The 21,904-nt window shown below is 37.4% G+C and overlaps 2 protein-coding genes across 9 annotated transcripts in view; both read right to left on the bottom strand.

Annotated features, from left to right (window-relative positions):
* The window catches only part of LOC136839230 (collagen alpha-1(II) chain-like), a 31,465-nt gene extending 21,315 nt beyond the window's left edge, over window positions 1-10,150 (bottom strand). The window contains exon 1 of one of the 4 annotated variants that reach the window (XM_067104978.1): window positions 9,281-10,150. In XM_067104978.1, the coding sequence (XP_066961079.1) occupies window positions 9,281-9,419 (139 nt within the window). In that variant the 5' untranslated portion in view covers window positions 9,420-10,150. The remainder of the gene's footprint in view (window positions 1-9,280) is intronic. The other 3 variants (XM_067104975.1, XM_067104977.1, XM_067104976.1) reach the window with 3 other exon arrangements.
* A 3,966-nt stretch (window positions 10,151-14,116) lies between these two features.
* On the bottom strand, window positions 14,117-21,625 carry LOC136839228 (uncharacterized). Of its 5 annotated transcripts, none has more exons than XM_067104972.1 (6): window positions 21,358-21,625; window positions 19,105-19,200; window positions 17,616-18,359; window positions 16,956-17,108; window positions 16,130-16,309; window positions 14,117-14,980 (listed from the first exon to the last, which is right to left on the bottom strand). In XM_067104972.1, exons 2-6 carry the CDS (start codon window positions 19,105-19,107, stop codon window positions 14,453-14,455), a joined length of 1,608 nt encoding a protein of 535 aa, XP_066961073.1. In that variant the 5' UTR covers window positions 19,108-19,200; window positions 21,358-21,625; the 3' UTR covers window positions 14,117-14,452. The 5 variants fall into 5 exon arrangements, with proteins under 5 accessions (XP_066961073.1, XP_066961072.1, XP_066961071.1 ...); XM_067104971.1 differs by having other exon boundaries at window positions 21,319-21,409; XM_067104970.1 differs by lacking the exon at window positions 21,358-21,625 and adding an exon at window positions 20,970-21,341.
* Window positions 21,626-21,904: the final 279 nt, after the last annotated feature.

Here is a 21,904-nt window from a genome sequence, read left to right as displayed (position 1 = left end):
CAACTAGAACAACCACAAGAAAAAGAAGAAGAAGAAGAACAACAACAACAACAGGAGAACCGACAACGGCAGCAGCAACAACCACAAAAAAAAAAAAAGACGATAAAATTAAGAATATTTAACAACTACGATCCTTAAGTCGAAATGGAGGAGACTCTCTATAACAGAAGAGCGCAACAACAAGAAAAACAACAAAAAACAACAGCAGCAGCAGCAACACCGATGGCAATCCCATTTACGACTGGTGGCAATGATCTTGCCAGACAAAGTATTTTCGGGGGACGCCCACGCGGGCGGCCATCTTGCATCCTCCTCCTACTTCTTCTTCTTCGTCTCCCCTTGTGCTTGTCTGAAGGCAATATAGGCTATCCTTTCAACCACTCCCCCTCCCCCTTCCCCTTCCCTCCCTCCCCCCTTCCCACGCCCTTCCTCATTGTTTGTAAACAATTGTCCTTTAGAAAGGGAAATCGCTCATTGTCCCAGCAGCTTCTGAGTGACTTAGAAAAATGTACAAAAAATGTAAAATATGTACAAAAAAGTAAAAATATTTAAAAATGTAAAAAATATTTAAAAATGTAAAAAAATATTTAAAATGTAAATATCTAAGAAAAAAATGTAAAATGTCAAAAGATGTAAAAAAGTGTAAACAAAATAAAAATAAGAGTTTGTACTGAGGGCTAAGATGACGTCTGTCAGATTGCTTTTATTTGCTATTTGTAAAGATGGTGGTTATTTATAGAATTGGTTTTCAATTCTTAATTGTAGACCTGGAAGTTGATTGATTTTTTAAAAAGCTATTTATTATTATTATCTATTTAACAGAGTTTTAACTTTACTTCAGTCTTCTACTATTTTCGTGTTTGTCTATTCTACATTATTCTACCATTAAGAATAGTCAGCGGAATCGGAAACTAACAATTGATTCCATTCAGTCTATTCACTGAAAATCTTCACACCTCTCTCTCTCTCTAGCTCAAGCACCAGTGTCAATAACCATCAAAGATTGTTTTCAGTGGAGTGTTAAAATCTCTATTGCAAGACTCGACGCTTCCCCACAAATACAAGAGCATCTCGAAGTGGAAAATGTTTCATTAATTGAAAACATTATTAATTATTTTATTAAAATGGGCTAAGTGTATCCAACGATATCAAAATGTGTAGTTAGAGACAAGACCCATTACGTTCAGCTGACCCAAGAGGACTTTATTATATAGAATTAACTATCAATTTTATCAATAAACCAAGAGTTCTCTAACCAACTTTGTTGAGATTGGCTTATGAATTAACTAAAAATATTTTTATCAACTCATTTACTAAAACTGGATAAATGAGGCAAACGTTATTAAACGCTGTATAGCTAAAGACAAGGCCCATGACGTTTGGCTGACTCAAGAGGAATTTATATGGAGTTAAGTATCAGTTTTGAAAATAAACCAAGAATTCTTTAACCAACTTTGTTGAGACTGGTTTGTGAATTTGGTTTACTAAACCCAACGAATGTAGTTCACTAGGACAGTATTCGTATAAAAGCAGAGAAATTGACACATATACCCTTCATAAACGCTCGACAGCAAGCTGGCTGTAGTCTAGACGAGAGAGAGAGAGAGAGAGAGAGAGAGAGAGAGAGAGAGAGAGAGAGAGAGAGAGAGAGAAACCTAAGCAAACTTAGTTTTTAATATTACCAATGACTCAAAAGCCTTCATAAAATGCTCGACATCAAGCAAGCCAGAGTCTAGACAAGAGAGAGAGAGAGAGAGAGAGAGAGAGAGACCTAAGCACATTTCGTTTTTAATATTACCAATGACACGTAAAACCTTCATAAAATGCCCGACAGCAAGCAAGCTAGCCAGTCTAGACGAGAGAGAGAGAGAGAGAGAGAGAGAGAGAGAGAGAGAGAGAGAGAGAGAGAGAGAGAGAGACCTTCAAACAATCAAAGACGACCCCAGGGTAGTGCCACACAGCTTGCTCAAGGCAGGGGCTTGGCCCTTTAGATCCCGGGCGCGCGAGAAAGGTCACATTATAATATTGGAGCGGTGGAGGGAGGGGGGGAGGATCCAGAAGCGACTGTCTCACAACGACCCCCTAAGGGGAAGGGGGGTGGGGGTTACTAAGAGGCAAGAGGAGGAGGGGATGGCGTGGGAGGCAGGGAGAAAGAGAGAGAGAGAGAGAGGGGGTGGGGGAGAATGATGCTGTTAAAGACATCTCGGAGTATGAAACCAAAAGAAGAAGAAGAAGAAGAAGAACGGAGTGGATGACAAACTTCAATAATAATGTTCCCTGCGTCTTTGAGACTATTCAAAGACGAGCTGTTTGTTATTCTTGGGTCGTTTTCGGTTACCAAATTAAGCAGTCATTTTTAGCCCAATTCGACGAGAAGTGGCTTCGAGATCAGAGATGTTTTCGAAAAGAAAATGGAAAATGACAGCATACAAATGTGGGAGAAGAAGCTGTTATTGAAAGAGTAAGAAGCATAGATGGAAGGAGAAGTAAAAGATTTAAAAATAATATAGTAAATAAGAAAAATGGTAGAATAGAGAAGAGGGGAAATTGTAGGCTGTGACCACACGGGAGAGATGCAGACGGAACACTAAAATATTCACAATAAAATATCAAAAACATCACAAAATTACATACAGAGAAGACAAAACAAACCTATTTAGGACTATTTATTAATCTGTTAATTTATCTGTATTTCTAATACCTGATCTCTGCTGTATTTCCCTTTACGTTCTGTTACTTCTTTCAAATGAACACCACAATATTCTTTGGAAGCTTGAATTTCAAGTCAGTGGCCCCTGTGGTAGGCTTGTTCCATATGAACAGGGTTCACCTTCTGAATAATAATATAATAAACTTACTCTGAGACCAGAGGAACTAAGACCAAAAGACCAAAAGATCAAAATAGAATAAAGATGGAGGAAAACTGAACACTGGAAGAGAAAAGGACGAACTATATTTTGCAAGTCTCACCTCACAGTCACGTCTGCATCTTCGATTAAAATTTTTGAATGAATCACATTACATCTTAAGTAAGTCAAGACATATCACAGACGAACCTCAAGTAACCAAGTTAAATCTGGTTAGTTTGTTTGTAACGGAGGACCTAAGGTGTTAGTTAAATTTAAGCAGTTAAAGTTGTTTATTCTACCGGCGTTTTTTGAAGGAAGTTACGAGGCTAGTCTGTGAATGTAACAGTTAACAATAATTTAGCAATAAAAACAATTTAAGTATCAGACGTTAAATTCAGGCAAGATTATTGGATCTACAGAAACAATTTCAAGAACATAATCCAGGCCTGGATACCAGGCTAGTCTATGACTTGGCAGTTAACAATAATTTGACAATAAAAACAATTTAAGTATCAGACGTTAAAGTCAGGTAAGACTATTGGAATATATCTCCAGAAACAATTTCAAGAGCATAAACCAGGTCTGGATAAGAGACGAAGCATTATCTCTGCTTCTAGAAGGATAATACAATCACACTCAACAACTGAAGCACTTTCAAAGGCCCGATAAAACACGCCTGAACTGTTTGTTCCCGATTGAGGTGACGCCAGCCATTGGCAAATCAAAAACATTACGTTTATGGGTTATAAAACTTTTTTACGACGCAGGATCATCGTCTGGGTATAAAAGTTCAAAGGAGTTCGAAGGATTCTGAAACTGACCGCAATGACATTAGTTACAGAGAGGGTTGAGGTCCTAGACATTATAGCCTGGAAGATATTACTGGAGAATATTACCTCTTGTCACTGCCTATTGGCCACTTGATAAACAATTCAATCCAGATGAATCTGATCTAACTGCGGGGTGATACTGTGAGATGGTGATACCAGCCACCCCTAAAATAGCCAAATACTGGGCCAGAGAACCCGTGGGCCTAAAATATTACCTCTGTTGTCACTGTCTATTGCCCGTTTGATAAACAATTCAATCCAGAAGAATCTGTTCTAACTACGGAGGGCTATTTTGAGCTAGTGTTACCAGCCTATCCTGAAATAGCCAAATACTGGGTCGGAGACCCCGAGAGCCTAAAATATCAACACAAGACCATCTTATAATCGAGATAACAAACAAACACTGATCGTTTTCTCTCGACACAAGACCCCAAGGAATAGAATTATAGATTCTGTAAAAGCACAGCGTTCAAAACGACCCCGACAAGGAATCAAAAACAAAGTTGGCACTAAGCACGTTCTAAAGAGGATGTGATTCAATGCTCTTGTAAGTGGATTGGCTGGTGGTGCATTTACAGCCTTGACTGCGAGAGAGTACGCGCCCTTTTTCGAATGCTAGAGAGCCTTATTCTTACTCTTTCCTCCTCCTCCTCCTTCTGCATTTCAGTTTTCGAAGCTGACATTTCTGAATCCTCGGCTAAGAGGTGATTTACTCCATCGAGACACAAAACGCTTTTTTTTTTTTTTTTGAGTTTAAACTTCGCTGTTGCAGTTGTAAGTCTAACTTTGGTAAATGGGATTAGATCACATAAACGGTTCGGACTTATGCGTCTTCTTTTCTTTTTTAAACAGCTCTTTGATCTTATACGAGGAGGCTCCTTTACAAATAGGACGTGGGATCATGCTCTGAATCGAGATATGGATAAACGTCAACAAGAAATTTGCAGACAGACAGATACATTATATATATATATATATATATATATATATATATATATATATATATATATATATATATATATATATATATATATATATATATATATAGAGAGAGAGAGAGAGAGAGAGAGAGAGAGAGAGAGAGAGAGATGGCTAGACAGATAGACAGATGTACAGATAGATTTATAGAAATGTTACAACCAAAAGCTTTAAGAGAACGCAATTAGGGCAAGTATGTTCCTCTTTCTATCCTCCTACACATCATCATCTTCTCTTTTCCCCTGTTCTCTCTCACTCAGACGGACGACGGGCTCTATTCTGCACTAAGCTGGAAGAAACTTAGTGCACAAACACATACACATATGCAATCATAAGTATGGTGGATGAATCAATGGGACAAACGAACGTATGGTGTCACAATTTTAGCAATTATCAAACGTGTTCCCTTTACATGTGTGAGTAAAAGGTCTCACAGAACCGTTTTAAATACATACATACATGCATACATACATACGTGTATATTTAGGTAAGAGAAAGACCCCCTTTCTGTCTGGTTTTTAGAACATACATTGAAAGAATTTTAAAGTACTTAAATATGGGTGACAATTACTGTCTTGCCACTGTCTCAAATTGAGTATTAGCTTTATTAATTTTATTGGTCCTTCTGGCCTGCTTTGGGAGCATGAGCCCGTGCTGGCATAAGGCCTAATATCTGCCTAGTATTAAATTATAATATAATAAACAACCCACAAAACTGTTACCAAAACTCTCAGGAAAAAATAAAAGTATTCCTAATGTCCTAAACCATCAAATTTCCATTCCTATCAGTTTTTCAAAGAAGAAAATAAAAGATAAAATGAAAATCAGCTAAAACAATCAACGCCTAAGCACTCCCTTTCAAGAAGAAAATAAAGATTTAAAACGAAAAAATGAGCTAAACACAGACCCTCTAAGTGCTCTTTTTAAAGAAAATAAAGATATGAAAATGAGTTGAAACATAGACCCCTAAGCACTCTTTTGAAAGAAGAAAAGATACGAAAATGAGCTAAAACATAGAAACCCCCTAAGCATTCGTCTGCAAGGCCTTCAATAAATCTCTCGGCTAAACGGTAACACAGTAAGCACCAAGATCTAGAGCCAGCTCTAATTTAACTCTAATCTAGCTCTAATCTTCTCCCAGTGCTGATATATGATATTACCATGACAGCATTCTCGTTCGTCGACGGCTCTATACCCACCCCCTCCCCAGCAATCCTTACCCGTACCCAGAGTCTATCTCGACCCTGCCCTGCCCTATAACGGGGGCCTTCCCTGAATCCCCCGTCCACTTGAGACCAAATTGACTTCGCTAAAGTTTTGTCAACATTATTGTAATGACTCATTAGGTCGCGCCTGTTATTGACTTGAAGCGGAGATTTGGAACGTGAATAATGGTACCTTACGCAAATGTTTCTTGATTAACTCGTATCTTTGTAGAATTTCTTTAACTGGAAAACGCTTGGAAATTGGAAGGTGAATAATTGCACCTTACTCAAATGTTTCTTGATTAATTCGTATCTTTGTATAATTTCTTTAACTGGAAAACGCTTGGAAATTGGAAGGTGAATAATTGTACCTTAATCAAATATTTCTTGATTAATTCGAATCTCTGCTTACTTTCTATAACTGAAAGAAGCTTGAAAATGAAATGGTTCACTTCAGATTAGAGTAAGATCTTTAAAATATTATTTAATTCCAAATTTCTCGATTAATTCTATTGATTCATATCTTCGTTTACTTTCTGTAACTGGAAAAGGCTTGAAAATGAAGTTGTTCTACTCAGATTACAGGAAGAACCTTATAATATGTCATTTAATTCCAATAATGCAAGATTCGAATTTATAAACAAAACTGTTCCTTTTTCAAGACTGACCCCTTTGTCAAACAGCAAATTGAGACAAGATTCAAGTTTATGAACAGAACAGTCCCTTTTTCAAGACTAACTTCTTTAGCCATTCAGCAAAAGAAAGGCACAGATATTAATGGACAGACATACGTTGACAGATTTATGCCAACAAGTCTGTCTTGACAGATTTACGCCCACATCTATGGTGCATCACTATAATGTGACCGGAAATAATAAGTAAAAAGCCGCAATAATGTATATCAGCGATTGTATTTCCAAAATACAAAAAAAAGGTTAAAAAGGTCCTTTTTAACTTTTTGTATTTTGGAAAAACAATCGCTGATACACATTACTGTGGCTGTTTACTTATTATTTGCGTCCACATATACAACTCATCAGTTTACGAAAAACAAAACTCGTGGATGATTAAACTGAGCGACAGGACAAGTTTAGAATAAGAGCAATTTGAAGTTTTAATTGCATCAAATTCTTTATTTCAGAATGTGACTGTGCAAGACCAGATATTACAATAAAAAAAAACTCACTAACGAAACTAAACCACAATTTCCAAAATCAAAGTATCTGGAATCCTGTGAAACGACAAAAGACGATCTTAATAGGCCTCATGAACGCACACAAAAACATATGTATATATATATATATATATATATATATATATATATATATATATAAATATATATATATATATATATATATATATATATATATATATATATATATATATATATATATTATATATATATATATTATATGTATATATATGTATATTATATCTTTACACTCAAGAGTCACAATAATGCCACTTCATTATACAAAATAACTGTGTCATTCACATGAGCATAAAAAATCCCTGACGGATGAAATATCAGCCAAGCCATTGTAATTAAGTTCACATTTTCCTTTATCATTATTTAATGTATGTTTTGTTTATCCAGTGCCATTTCACATCTCTCAAACTTTTCTAGTAATAAGGTCAAGTTCTGGTTTTGCATTTTCTCTTATGTAGCCCCGAACTGAATAAATTTCATTCCCGAAAAGAATGAATCATATTTTCGAACTGAAGAAATCGTATTTCCGAAGAGACTGATTTGTATTTTCGAAATGAACAAACTGTATATCCGAACAGAATGGATTGTATTCCCTACTGGAATAAATTGTATTTCCTGCTTGAATGAAACTGTATTCCCGAACTGAATAAACTATTTCTGAACTGAATAAACTGTATTTTCGAACTGAATAAACTGTACTCCTGGACTGAATAAATAGTATATTTTCGAACTGAATAAATTGCATATCAGAATGGAATGAACTGTATTTCCTGCTTGAATAAACTGTATTTCCGAACTGAACAAACTGTACTCCCGAACTGAATAAATTGTATATTTTCGAACTGAATAAATTGTATATTTTCGAACTGAATAAATTATATATCAGAATGGAACGAACTTTATTTCCTGCTTGAATGAACTGTATTTCCGAAATGAATAAACTGTATTTACAAACTGAACAAACTGTATATCAGAACTGAATAAACTATATCTGAAGTGAATAAAATAAATTTCCTAGTCGCATGAATTGTATTTCTGAACTGAATTCAGCTTTTTTCGAGTTTCCATCCGGGAAATATTTGCTCATATCAATTTACTGGTTCGTTCAAAAAACAAATCTGAAACGGGGAAAGAGCAAGCCCAAGGACTGTGATTAAAGTCTATAAAATTTTTAATTGGTGTACTTTTGTTTCTTGACCTGATAGGTAACTGGAATGGATTTACCTTATATTTTCAATATAAAGATTTACCTTACAGTTTCAGTCAAAAGATTTACTTTACAGTTTCAGTAAAAAGATTTGCCTAATAGCTTCAGTCAAAAGATTTACCTTATAGTTTCAGTAAAAAGATTTATCTTATATAGTTTCAGTAAAAAGATTTACTTTACAGTTACAGTGAAAAGAGTTGTCTACTAGGTTTACCTTACAGTTTCAGTAAAAAGATTTGCCTAATAGCTTCTGCAACAAAATTTACCTTACAGTTTCATGTAAAAATATTTGCTAATAGCTTCAATAACAAGATTTAACTTACGGTTTCATTAAAAAGATTTACAGTTTCACTCAAGAGATTTACCTCATGGTCTCAGTCAAAAGATTTGCCTTATAGTTTCAGTCAAAAGATTTACTCTATAGTTTCAGTCAAAAGAGCTATCTTGTAGTTTCATTAAAAACAAGGTTATGACAAACCATTGAGCCAATAACTACATTTGTATTTACCTGTTATTTATTTCTGTTTATTTATTGTCAAGAATTTCTTGCGTGTAAATGTGGACGCCCTGATGATACTGACCTAGAAACGGAATTCCTTCTTATGGAAAGATATTGAAAAAGGATATTGTGTGATCGCAGGCTTCAAAGTGTCAATAAATGAAATTGGCATGTAACGAAAAACTCGTCTACTGGTGAAAATAATTGTAAATAATTGTGATTGTGTTTGTGAAGGAATGACTTACGCTTTTACACTCTGTCAGTGAGTCGAGTCAATAAAGGAAAACGTTCAAAACGATTTAATTATGTTTTTAGTTTGTTTAACTGTCTACTACAGTGACAAAGGGGTACTTTAGGGAATCAATGAGGAGGAGGAGGGGGAGGAGGAGGAGGAAGGAGAAATAGGAAGGAGGGTATCAAAACCCCCTGCGGAGCGCCAGCTCCCCAAAAAGAAAAGGGGGCTAGCACTCCGCCTTTAGGTACTCTTATCAAGGGTACTCACCATAGTATTCGTCGTATTCTTGAGGCTTAGCTTCGGGTTCAGGCTCGGCGTAGGCGGCGCGAGCGACCAAGAGGAGGAAGAGGAACGCAAGGGCGGCGACCAAGGGCGGCCGCCCTGCGGGGTCGTGTAGCCGCCACATGAGAGCGGCGGCGGCGGCGACCCGGAGGCGGCGGCGCGGGCGACGGAGCTGGTACCTCTCCTCCAAAAGGGGGGAAACCCTGCCGTTCGTCCGTCAGTCCGCAACGCCCAACCAGTCTCTACTGAGGCGTGAGTCGCACTGCAACTGTGGCTTTTCCTGGGTCGGACCATCCACAGCAGCAGTGCCACGAATGGTGCCCACCCACACGGGCACACACCCACATACACACTTACTTACACACACACACACGCATACACAGAAGAAGAACGACACTGCCAGACCTCACGGCTGGCTGGCTGGCTGGATGGACGGTCGAGGGGAGTGACGTGACGTCACGGCATCCCACATGACGAGAATAACAAGCCCTCAAGAATTCGAGAGTGGGACTCTGCAGCAAGTCCTCTAGTTTCCCCTCGACGCGGAAAGGCTTGCAATTAGATACATCAACTTACTTCAGCTTTCCATACCTCTAAGCTTCAATTGACTTAAAGGACGAGGGGAAAATAAGAGGGGAGGGGTGGCGTTGGCAAAGGGTCGGGGTGGAAAGCCTTCAACTAGACACTCAACTTTCCTTCAACTTACTTCATCTTCCTTCAACTTAAATCAATTCAGAGGTGAGGGGAAAATGAGAGGGGATACATGGTGTATGTACAGTGTTAAGGGGAGTAGGGGGGGGGTGAGTACCTAGGTTAGATACATCAACTTCCTTCAACTTCTCAACTTTAATCAGTTTGGAGGGCGAGGGGAAAAGAAGAGGGGAGAGGTGGTGTTTGTAAAGAGTGGGAGGGGGAGGTAGGGAGTGAATACCCAGGTCACACGTATGACTCACTTCACAGAAAGAAGAAAAAAGATGGAAAAATAAAATCAAGGATACTGATAAAGAAGTTTCTGTTCATAAAATTATTTTAGCAATATATATAATCATTATTTATAAATATACTCAAACTTCTCTTAAATAACAGTTGTTTTATATTCAGCCAACATATCTTAACGGAGAGAGAGAGAGAGATTAAGGGGTCAACCCACAAGGATTATCCTTATAGAAAGACAGAGAGAGAGAGAGAGAGGGAGAGATAGAATCCACTCTTTGGATTATCTAGAGAGAGAGAGAGAGAGAGAGAGAGAGAGAGAGAGAGAGAGAGAGAGAGAGAGAGAGACGGACAGACAGAATGTCCACTCTTTGGGGTCCGGTAAATATCTCAAACTATATTCATTTTGACTCGAGAAACACGTACAAGATTTTCACACGAGGTAGAATTCATACAAAAGTTGTTTCAAACTTTAAAGTCTTGGAGGAAATAAGCGACAAAAAAAAAACTATGACGAAGCAAAGCATAAAATAAGTGAGATATATCGTAAGTTATTCTTAAATAAATACCAGTAGTTTTGTGACTAACTTAAAATGAATTCAAGGATGGGAAAAGATGAACATATGGAGACTTAGGTATTTCTCGAATATGTCTGTCAGTGAACAGACCTTGAAATACTGGAGGAGGCTGGTGAAGACTGACGTTCATTAAAAATATCAGACCATGCGAACTCTTAAATGCTTCAGAAGTTATTGAAATAACTTGGACTACAGGTTCCAAAATTCAAGGAGTATTTAAATCTTTCTTGTATTAACGCTTGTGTGAATACATGAAACGTGTATATCTAAAATTCTTGAAAACTTTTGAGCCTAAACTCTGATACGAAAACCTTACAAAAAAAAAATATTTTGAATTTCTCGTTTTAAAACTACTTTTTCCTGGTGTTAAAAAGTTAAATGATCAATTTATGCACATGTATGCCACGCGCATGCTCAGCTTAAGAGTGTCTTTTTTAATGAGAATTTGCGAAGTCAGCGACACATTATATATTGCTGGGCTGACAGGCTGCTAATGATCAATGATACTTTGTCACAATAATAATAATAATAATAATAATAATAATAATAATAATAATAATAATAATAATAATAATAATAATAATAATAATAAATTTTGCCTTTTAGAGCTTACGGTATCACCATTGTTGTTCAAGAAACTTGAAACTATAAGAAATTCAACTTTTTCTAGCTGTTATTCAAATCAAGCTAAGTGGTGTACCGTTACTATTTTCTCATTGAAGAACAACAAATAGTTTATATCTCTCTCTACATTCACTTGAAAACAAAATCATTCAATCCATCAATCTAATATCCTTGCTGTTGTTTTTGTTGTTGTAGCAGATTAAAGCAGCCATGAACTAGCACGGGCTCTTGCAACTTGTAAGACAAATATTCCTCTTACAACTTGTCCCAGCTATTAGAAAATGACATGTCTATAGATACTATGTATTTCTCCAACTGCTAGCATCGTGTTTTATTCATTTCTGACCTTATTGTTTGTAAAAATATTTCGTTTTTGGTGTTAATCCATCCCCCTTTATATTTCAACAGCTGTGGAGGTCCAAAAACGAGTGACTTGCACCAAAAACACATGAAAAACGACTGGAAAAATGAGTAATTCTTGTCTATAATCAGTATCAATCACAAAACACATTATAAAGGACAAAGATAGCAATAGCCAATATATTTCAACAACTGTGGAAGACTAAAAACAAGTGAATTACAACAACAGGAATGGTTTAAAGTGCACAGGGTCACAAGATAAACCATTGGAAAAGTGCATTGTTTTGTCTATAATCAGTATCAATCAAAAAAAAAAACACATTACAGAAGGCAAATATGTCACTAGGCCTATTCTATGGATGCATCATACCTAAACGCGTTTTCCCAGAACCTAACTTAAATTGGGGCGCTGCGTTCTACCTGGCCTGGGTGGAAGACGACCCTTCCACCTAACCTGACCTAAAGTGCTGTAAAATACTGGGATACATCCTTACCTGACCCTCCATTAACTGACTTAACTTGACCTAACTTTACCTAACTTGGGGCACTAGGCTTAACCACAACGGACATCCTGTCCTAACCTGACGCACACTGCCATCAACCACATAAGTGAAACACATAAATGCATCTCAGCCTAACCTTTTCCGTTAAGCTGTCACTGGCAAGATTACCCTCAACTTGATGTTGATATTCTTATTCCTCAAGTTAAAACTTTGAAGTAATTAACTGTTTGGTAGCCAAAGTTTGCTCTGTGGAGGCATGGAATTTTGCCTGTGGAACAGAAGACATCTTGATGGATAAGTGGTCATTTTATGGATCCATTTGGCATATATATAACACCACTTTTTATGACCTCCATCAGAAATTCTTACGAGCAAGGATATTATGGTCACAGTAAAAATCAAACTAGCTCGCACTGCCACTCGTTAAAAGCGCATGTGCGAAAAAGCGATGATCACTTCTCAATGCCCAGGAACTTCCGGAACAACTTGAAAACAACAAAGGACTTGGATGATAAAGCAAGTCTTCGTATTTCTATCGGTAAATACGAAATTTATTACAGTAATAATCAATTGGTACTTACATTTCCTGGAGAGGAAAAGGGCAGAATTGGCCATTATTTGGTTATTTCTGATACTGAATTCGGTGTGGGCGATGCAAAAAGCATCATCTTATTACAGGATAAGTACAGTTTAAAGCATTCGATTATATTATATCCTAAAAATGATTATATATATATATATATATATATATATATATATATATATATATATATATATATATATATATATATGTATATATTATATGTTTATTTTATATATATATATATATATATATATATATATGTAAATGTATATATTATATATATTTCTAGTCATTATTTCCTCGAGTAATTGAGTTTTGAAATCGTGTGTGGTTCTCCTGAAGTCTCCTTGAATTGTATGTTTTACGTAAGAAAATCGTCGTTTACCATCAAAAGTTTGTCTTATTTATTTTTGTAAATGTTGATTTTCTTCTTGAAATTCCAAGTCATCTGATCAAGTTAATGAATTTTTCTTTCTCATTACATGCAGATTTAACTAACAATTAGATTTTTTCTTCCGTGGCACTGGTGATCTTTGTTCTAAGTAGCTACAACTTTCTACTCATTCTCCACTTGTTCAAAATCATCAGTTTTTTTTCTTTCAACTTCTGTATCTTCGTATTGACTCTCTATCTTGGATTTGGGAGTACCCGTAACATCACTGAAAACTTCAGTGTGGTCATATTTACATGTGGGACTAAACCTTCGAATACTTGGTTAACAGCCTGACACCCAACGCAGCTTATGATCAGTTTTTTTTTTCTAAAAAGACCCTACTTGTCATTTCAACTAGTCACAGAATACTATCAAAGGCAGCCCTTTATTTTACATCTTAGAGTTTAAGCCTTTCACAATGGTGTCTAAGTTTTTGTGTCACGCTAAAGAGAAAATGTACTGTGATCAGTTATCCTAACTGAAGGTAGACTTTGCATGATTAGAAGTCCTGACTGAGCGAAATTCATTGGTTGGTTATCATAACTGAAGGTAGACTTTGCATGATTGGAAGTCCTGACTGAGCGAAATTCACTGGTTGGTTACCATAACTGAAGGCAGATTTTGCATGATCATTAGTCCTGACTCAACAAAGCCCACTGATTGGTTTATGAACAACCATTAAGGTAAGGCACCCTGACAAATTTAACTGGAATAAGGCCATTTTATTGTCAATTCTTTTCTGGTGCATTCTTTCACCAAAATGGGTTTCAAGAGACTTATGAAGGATATAAAGTGTAATTAATTTAATTTTAGATTTATGACATTTTATTTGTCAAGCCAAACATTATTAGGGTCCTTTGCATAAGTAGATCTGCAGCAACATTATAGTTCCAAAATTGTAATGAAAATAACATTAAATACTGTACAGTTCAACTGGGCTGGAGCTGTAACTGTTGACTATTATATTGCTGTACGAGATATCTTGAGAAAACTTTTCATAGAATACCCATAGCATACAAACTCCACACATATAAACATAAAACGAATTATTAATGCATATAAATGAAGGTACAACTGCAAAAGTATAAGGCGATACTAATTATCACAGCCTGTGTCACAAATTGGGAGTTTACTTAAGAGGTCTTAACTCGATGGTAGTATCACACCGCATTCGGTGATTTGCACACCAAAAACATCCTCCAGTTTGGCAGCCTCTTTCACAACTTCAATCCCATCAATGACCTGTCCGAATGCCCCGACAACCCAGTACAGTGACCCTCTACCGGTACGTATGGAAAACTGGGAAGTCATTGGCCCGTCTAAGTCTTTGTGAGTTGCCCACACCATACCGGTTGCAATCTTGCGACTATAAACGGCTTCTTTGGGGTCCGAGCCTTTAATGACAACAGCTCCTGCCGAGCCAGTGTTCGTCTCGTAATCGCCGGCCCTGATGCATTCGTCGACGCTGTAGCCTTGTTTGTACACTTCTAAAAACCTAGAGTGAAGGTAGGATTTCCCCAAGTCCCCGGTGCAAAGGATCCGAAAGTTTCGCGCCAGTGGCGTATCAGGTGCTAGGCTGATGTGAATCCTACCGCGAGTAATACCTCCCCATGACAGGTCCAGGAAAGTCGTTACGTTGTCGGTGTTCAGCGAATTAATGAGGGTCTCGTGCTGGAATGTGAACGAACAGATTTTGAACACCTTGTACGAATTAGTTTATTAACCTTATCTTAAAATTAAGGCTTATAATTAAGGCCTATTTAGTTGATAGTGTACTGAACTTGGCATGAATAAAACCTTTGAAAACCAAGTAAGAATTAGTTTCAAGACCTTATCTTATGATTAAGGCTTATTTCACTGACAGTGTACTGAACTTCACATATAAATACAATATTGTGTTGATCTGGTAACCATGTTTAGTGAACACAGTCTTTGAAAACCTTGTACGGATTAGTTTTTAGACCTTATCTTGAAATTAAGGCTTATAATTAGGCTTATTTGGTTGACAGTGAACTGAATTTGACTCGAATACAATACTGAGCTGATCTCGCATCAGTTCAGTCCCTTTCTTACCTATACAAAGGGCACAATCTACGCAGTATCCTGAAGAAAAAGATAAATTTTCCAGACTCAAATGGGTCTAGGCATCTATGATCAATATCCTTAACTCTCAAGGCAGTTTCCTTATAAACAATTTCACTGTTCAGTAGACTCAAGTATAATCAGTGACAAAAAGTGCTTTCAGAAACAAAAAGGTGCTTTCAGAAAGCAATCACAGTTTACTGTGGGTAAAACGAAAGCAGAAAACATCAAGATCAGAGCATTTCACAATGGAGTTTAAGATGTAGCGTGTCATCTGATTGGAGCATAAGTACAAAATGCTGTTGGTAGTCTCAGGTATAATCAGCATTATTTGTATCATTGTAGAATGCACAAAAGGTGCTTTCAGAAAGCAACCACAGTTTTACTGTGAGTAAAGTGAAAGCAAAATCACTCACGATCAGAGCATTTTACAACTGAATATAATTATTACTATTATTATTATTATCATTATTATTCAGATGAACCCTATTCATATGGAACAAGCTTCCAAAGAATATTATGGTCTTGGTTAGTAACAGAGGGTAAGAAGGTAATGGGAAATAGACAAAGAAGTAATGGGAAATAGACAAAGAAGAGATCACTTATTAAAAAAAAAAAAAATCATAAATAAGATTTAGACCAATGTCGTGCGTTATGTGATTTGAGCAAACACAAGTACAAAACATTTTATATAAAATTTTAGAATGATGACTTATCAAAACAAAACAGAATACTTACATCAATGGTATGGGCGTCTTCAGGAGGATCACCGTCCCGCAAAGAAGGCAGATATACTTTGTTGTCAATGAATGTGAGCACAGCAGAGCGTACCTTTCCATTGGCCCACCTCACGGCGTACAAGCGTTTAGTCCTTAGCAGCCTCTTTAAGAACTCCGACTTGTTCTTAAGGTTTGGGACCTGTTTGGAAAAAGCATACAATTAAGACTATTATGGGTCATGGGTCTTTGGAAAGAATGGCTGCTAGGTTTATTGTTACGTTTTTGCGAAGAAAGTCTGCTAAATGGGTTATACATCCTTGGAAATGAAAGATTATTAAGTTTATTTTTACGCTTTTGCGACGAAAGTCTGCTCAATGGGTTATACATCCTTGGAAAAGAAAGACTACTAAGTCTATCCTTAGTCTTTTACGAAGATAGTCTGCTTAAACCTGCTGAATAACCCTTACTGCTATTTCAAAATTCATGAGCTTTTCAGAAACAGGCACATTTATAAGGCCTATAATCTGCTCCGTACCAATCACATCCATAAAACAGTCGCATTTTCGCCAAAGGCCAAGCGCTGGGACTTATGATGAGGTCATCCTGCGCTGAAACGGACTGACAGTAAAAAGGTTTGAAGGGCGTACCAGGAGGAAAACCTTTTGCAATTGCACTATGAAACAACGGTTAGGAAAGGGTTGAGGAAAGTAAGACAGAAAAGAGAATACGAACGGAGGTACAGGAAAAGGAGTGAAAGGGATCGTAGCAGCTAGGGGCCTAAGGAAGGGACGCTGCAAAGAACCGTAAGTCATGTCTACAGTCCACAGCGTGAGGTTAACACTTACGTAAATAGTCGGTTTTCCTCTACAGCGATTTAGTTTGTCAATGACAGACAAGGACGAATGAGTGAAGTCCAGAGCATTTGACGAAATGCCTTCTAAGTTGTCTCTCAGATGAACGTAAGCTGCTTCTATGGCGGCCTTCGACTCTTCTGTTACCTGAAATAAATATGTAACAGGGTCATTAGTCTTGTGATTTGATTCTTGGGAAATATTAAATAAGAATATTAAGTTTTAACTGAGTGATATATAATATATATATATATATATATATATATATATATATATATATATATATATATATATATATATATATATATATATATATATATAGAGAGAGAGAGAGAGAGAGAGAGAGAGAGAGAGAGAGATAGAGAGAGAGAGAGAGAGAGAGAGAGAGAGAGAGAGAGAGAGAGAGAGAGAGAGAGAGAGAGACAGAGAAAGAGGAATGAACTAAGGTACTCAGAAATGTAAAGAGTGAATATGTAATTTCAGATCGACTTTGTGTGTTTATGTGTATGTGTGTGTTTGTGTTGTGTTTTTACAAGTTCTAATTTATATGCCACTCGAAGGACCTCTAACTCAAGAAACTACAAAATTCAGTCAATGGTTATCACCATTTCATATTTAAAATAAATAAATAAATAAAATTGGTGAGAAACGTACCGCTTCTGAGCAAGCAACGACCTTGGAATCAGGCAGCTGACTCTGAACGCTGTTGCCCCATTTCTCCAGATCTGCACAACACCTGTCCAGTTCCTCGATGGTAGAAGCGGCATCTTTGGAGGTCAAGACGACGTCTAAGTTGGCCAGATTGCCATCCAGTCGATTCTGACAAACCATTCCCTGCTCCTGAGAGCAGCAAACTCTTGCTCTCTCAGCCTCAATCTGCCTGATCACCTGGCTGTTCTTGTCGACCAGCTCCATCATCTGGACGACGAAGTGCTCGTGGTCGCGCCTTTTGTCATCTAGGTAGTTCTTGTACTTCTCCAGGTGGGACTGGATCTTCTTGCCGTCCCTGGCCAGGACCTTGGAGTTCTCCTTGTGCTGAAGTACTAGGTTGTGCATCAGGTTGCTCATCCCTTGTTCACTCTGCTGCAAAGGAGCGCTGGCTGTGCCTGAATGCCTGAGGCTGCCTGCAGATGGAGGCAGAGACTGGCCCATAGCACCACTATCTTGCGCCAGCTTTAAGCTCGCTATCATTTCTTCCATGCTGAAGTTTATTGGGAAATCCAGGGCGCTTTTGCCCTCGACTGGAAGCTGACACATTGGACACATGAGGCTTCCGTTTGAGATGAAATTGCCCAGACACCTGGTGCAGAAGCTGTGTCCGCAGTTCAGAATTCTGGGTCTGATGTTGTCGGTGAAGTTCTCCATGCAGATCTTGCAGGATGTGACGTCGTCCCTGTCCTGAGGAAATAGGGGTCTATTCAGCTCTTGCTACATTGAATCAGATAATTTTAGAAATAAATGTCTCAAGACCACGTCATTTCACATTAGCACGAATCATGGTAAAAACTAAAAGCGAAAAATGATTTCATTTACCTTACTAACTTCTATACATCTAATGTAACCCACAAATACTTTCAATCTTACTTGTTCATTATCAATTTAGGCCAATTACTTTGAGCCTAAAAAGGAATTAAAATACTGAAGAAAGAACCTTATGAATGAGAGCATATCATTAAGTAATTTCTTAAGTACAAGCTATCATTAAGTAATTTAACGTAATATGTTCGATTTTTATAAGAAAACATGAAAATTTAATGTAAATCCTACTGGAAATTTTAAACACAAAAACCTCCTTTAGCTTGAAACAGATCTTTCCTAGATAGTGACCCCCAAGGGTTTTAACCCGGTATGTATCCATTTTGCGGCGTGTTTAGTACAGGCTTGTTGAGGATTACCGTAAAAACACCCAATAAAGACTGTAAATATCATAAAGATACTGACCCCCATGAAATATTAGTCCTAGATAACGACCTCCGAAAACCATTCGGGGTCACTATGTAGGAAAGATCCTGAAACAGTCACTGAGCGTAGTACCTTATCTTAATCAGATTTCTAGCCTGTACAGTCGACATGAAGCTAAACGTTAAATCTGACATAAATTTAACAAACTGATAAATGCTTACTCACTGGCGGTTAAACTTACCATCTTGAGCAAGGTCTGGATAAAAGGTTTTTCTGCTATGGGTCTATTATACTGACAGTCGTTTGCCAACGAAGACTTGCATCTACGTTATAAAACCTGTGATTAAAGACATACAGGGCATTACTTTATATACAGATTCACAAAGGTGGTTTAAATGTCGATAGCGTCTGGCATTCCTTGTCTGTAACCTATCCGGATACTGACCAGATCCAACGGTGCTTGCCTTTCTTAATTGGCAGACCACTGAGGTGTTCATGTAGGCGGCGAATAGTTTAGTCGTTGCCGCATATCACTAGACCAGTGGTTCTCAATCTTTTTTCAGTGACGGCACCCTAACTAATGTAATCAATACCGTGGCACCCCTTCTTCACCATCCCACCTTGTCGCATGAATTAACTTCTTATTTAATAAGTTTATTATCCATACTCAAACCAAAATCAGCACACCGTACAATCAGAAATATACTGTACAAACAAAAAGTATATCAGAAGAATTAGATAAACATAATTAAACACACTAATAATAATCACATGAAGACTTCTGACAACTTTTTTTATACAAATGTTCATTGAGATGATCGAGCCAAGACAAAATTCATGACAATCTTCCGGCACCCCTAGGCACTGTCTGAATCACTGCGCTAGACAAATGCCACTACCTCTGAAATAAGCAATATGACAAAGTATAAAAGTATACATACATATGTGCCTGCATGAGCGCTCACACATCCATTTTGTCATTCACGAAAATCATCTCCATTGGTTACAGTAAAATTTGGTCAAAACAATCGGTGACAAAACAGTCGACAATGGCTCTGATAACAGCAGTAGATAAGAAAAACCGAGATAATTTATTTTAAAAAAACGATAATAATGTTGGCTGTCTAAACAGAATTAACTTTTAATATACTTCTTTGCTCTCGGGAAGCCTAGCTTAACTTAGGTGAAGGAATTCTGTTTAAAATAGACTTAGGAAATTCTACCAATACTAAAATTATTTCTACCTTAAAGAATTTTCTCCACTGGTTTTGGTACTTTACTTTAACTAATGGAGATTCTTCCAGTTCTCCAAATCCCGCATAGATCTGGGAATTTCTCCCCTGACTCATGGGAAATTCTACCTTAACGCAGGGGAATTCTGCATTAACTCAAGGGAAAGTCTATCTCAACTTAAGGGAAATTCTGCCCTAACTAAGGCAACTCTGCAGTAACTCAAGGGAAATTCTGCCTTAACTCAATGAATTTCTGCAGTAACTCGAGAAATATTCTACCTTAACTCAGGGAAATTCTACCTTCAACTCAAAGGGAACTACCTTCGCCCAGGGAAATTCTGCCCTAATCCAAGGAAACTAACTCAAGAGAAATTCTAACTTAACTCATGGAAATTCACCATTTACCTTAACTCAAGGAAATTCTTCCTAACTCGGGAAACTGCAATAACTTATGAGATATTCGACCTTAACTCAGGGAAGTTCTACCTAACTCAGGAAAATTCTGCTGTAACTCAAAGAAACTCTGCAGTAACTCAAGGGAAATTCTGCCCAAACTCAAGGGGGCTTTGCTTTAACTCAAATATTCTGCCTTACAGTGATTCTGCCCTAGCTCGTGTGAATTCCACCATATCTAGTGGGAATTCTGAATAAACATAAGGTAAGTCAATGGTAAAGTGTGATACACTATCTTGATTACTTCATTACACTTTGAAAATGTCAATAGCAGTTATAGTTACTGCAATATCATTACTTTTATATGGGGGAAAAGTTGCAGCATATTGACTTTTTATAATATCTTATCGGAGCTGCCCTAACTTGCTTATCAAAGAGACAGATAACGGTGATAAAGTCATAAGTATTCAATGCTACGTACATGTATTGAGGCATGTACTAGTTATTCACGGACTGCAAGACAATTTTAATTGTAATACGCTGAACTCGTTTGCAACACATGCCCATTAGTGAATGCACTGAAATAATTTCAAATGTCACTATCATCGAATATTGCCATTTACGCTGAGATCACTCAGTACTCCACAAACAATACGTTCAAATTTAAATGTGGTCTGTGTAGACGTCCCTCCATCACTGGCTCCGTCGATGGGTCGATTTTTAACTGGCGTCACAAGAATAGTGGTTCACAGAGGTTGAGACTGCGTTTATAACTGGCATCACAAGAATTGTGATTCACAGAGGTTGAGACTGCTAAACCCTATCCTTACCGGCAACTGGCTGTGATATAACTGGCTCAAGACACGTACCGGTCCACCCCAGTGACAAAACCTTTTAACCTTGGTAACTAGCGGTTCGTTATCTGCACTACAGTGTCAGTGGGACAGTATCTAATCACCGACAGTAGTTCAGATAAAATTACTCGGTGACTTTTTTAATCACCTGACCTAAAACTCGACTTGAAAACTTCAAGAAATATCACGAACAAGAGAAATCCTCCATCATAGAAAACAACCGAAAATCGTGATAATAAGCAACGCTTTAATGACTAAGCTGCATCCGCTTATTTCCCGCAATTTTTTGTTAATTCAGAAGTTCGGTCTAAAAACCTTTTTCTTCAGCGACTCTAACCGTCGAAGTAGCCAGCCAACCAATCTTAAGTCTCATGGTCGCCCAAAGGTTGGCAGTATTAGGATACCGTGACATTTACGTCCCGGATAATAGTATTTGCATTACAAATGACAAAATTTTGAATTTCTCTGGCTGCTATGGTCACATCTGTATAGTTTCGGTAAGTCTGACATGTGTTGGCAGAATTTTTTTCCTCACATCGTGCAAATTTACATGATAAAATCC

Source organism: Macrobrachium rosenbergii, chromosome 6 (genome assembly GCF_040412425.1).
Source record: "Macrobrachium rosenbergii isolate ZJJX-2024 chromosome 6, ASM4041242v1, whole genome shotgun sequence".
Classification (NCBI taxonomy): domain Eukaryota; kingdom Metazoa; phylum Arthropoda; class Malacostraca; order Decapoda; family Palaemonidae; genus Macrobrachium; species Macrobrachium rosenbergii.
This window is presented reverse-complemented; position numbering and strand designations above follow the sequence as displayed.

What these genes read in the sequence shown, in the direction of transcription:
- LOC136839228 (XM_067104972.1), bottom strand. An exon ending in TCGTTGCTTGCTCAGAAGCG is followed by an intron (nt 17,109 to 17,615) that starts GTACGTTTCTCA and finishes TATTTATTTCAG; the next exon opens with GTAACAGAAGAGTCGAAGGC. An exon ending in GAGGAAAACCGACTATTTAC is followed by an intron (nt 16,310 to 16,955) that starts GTAAGTGTTAAC and finishes TTTTCCAAACAG; the next exon opens with GTCCCAAACCTTAAGAACAA.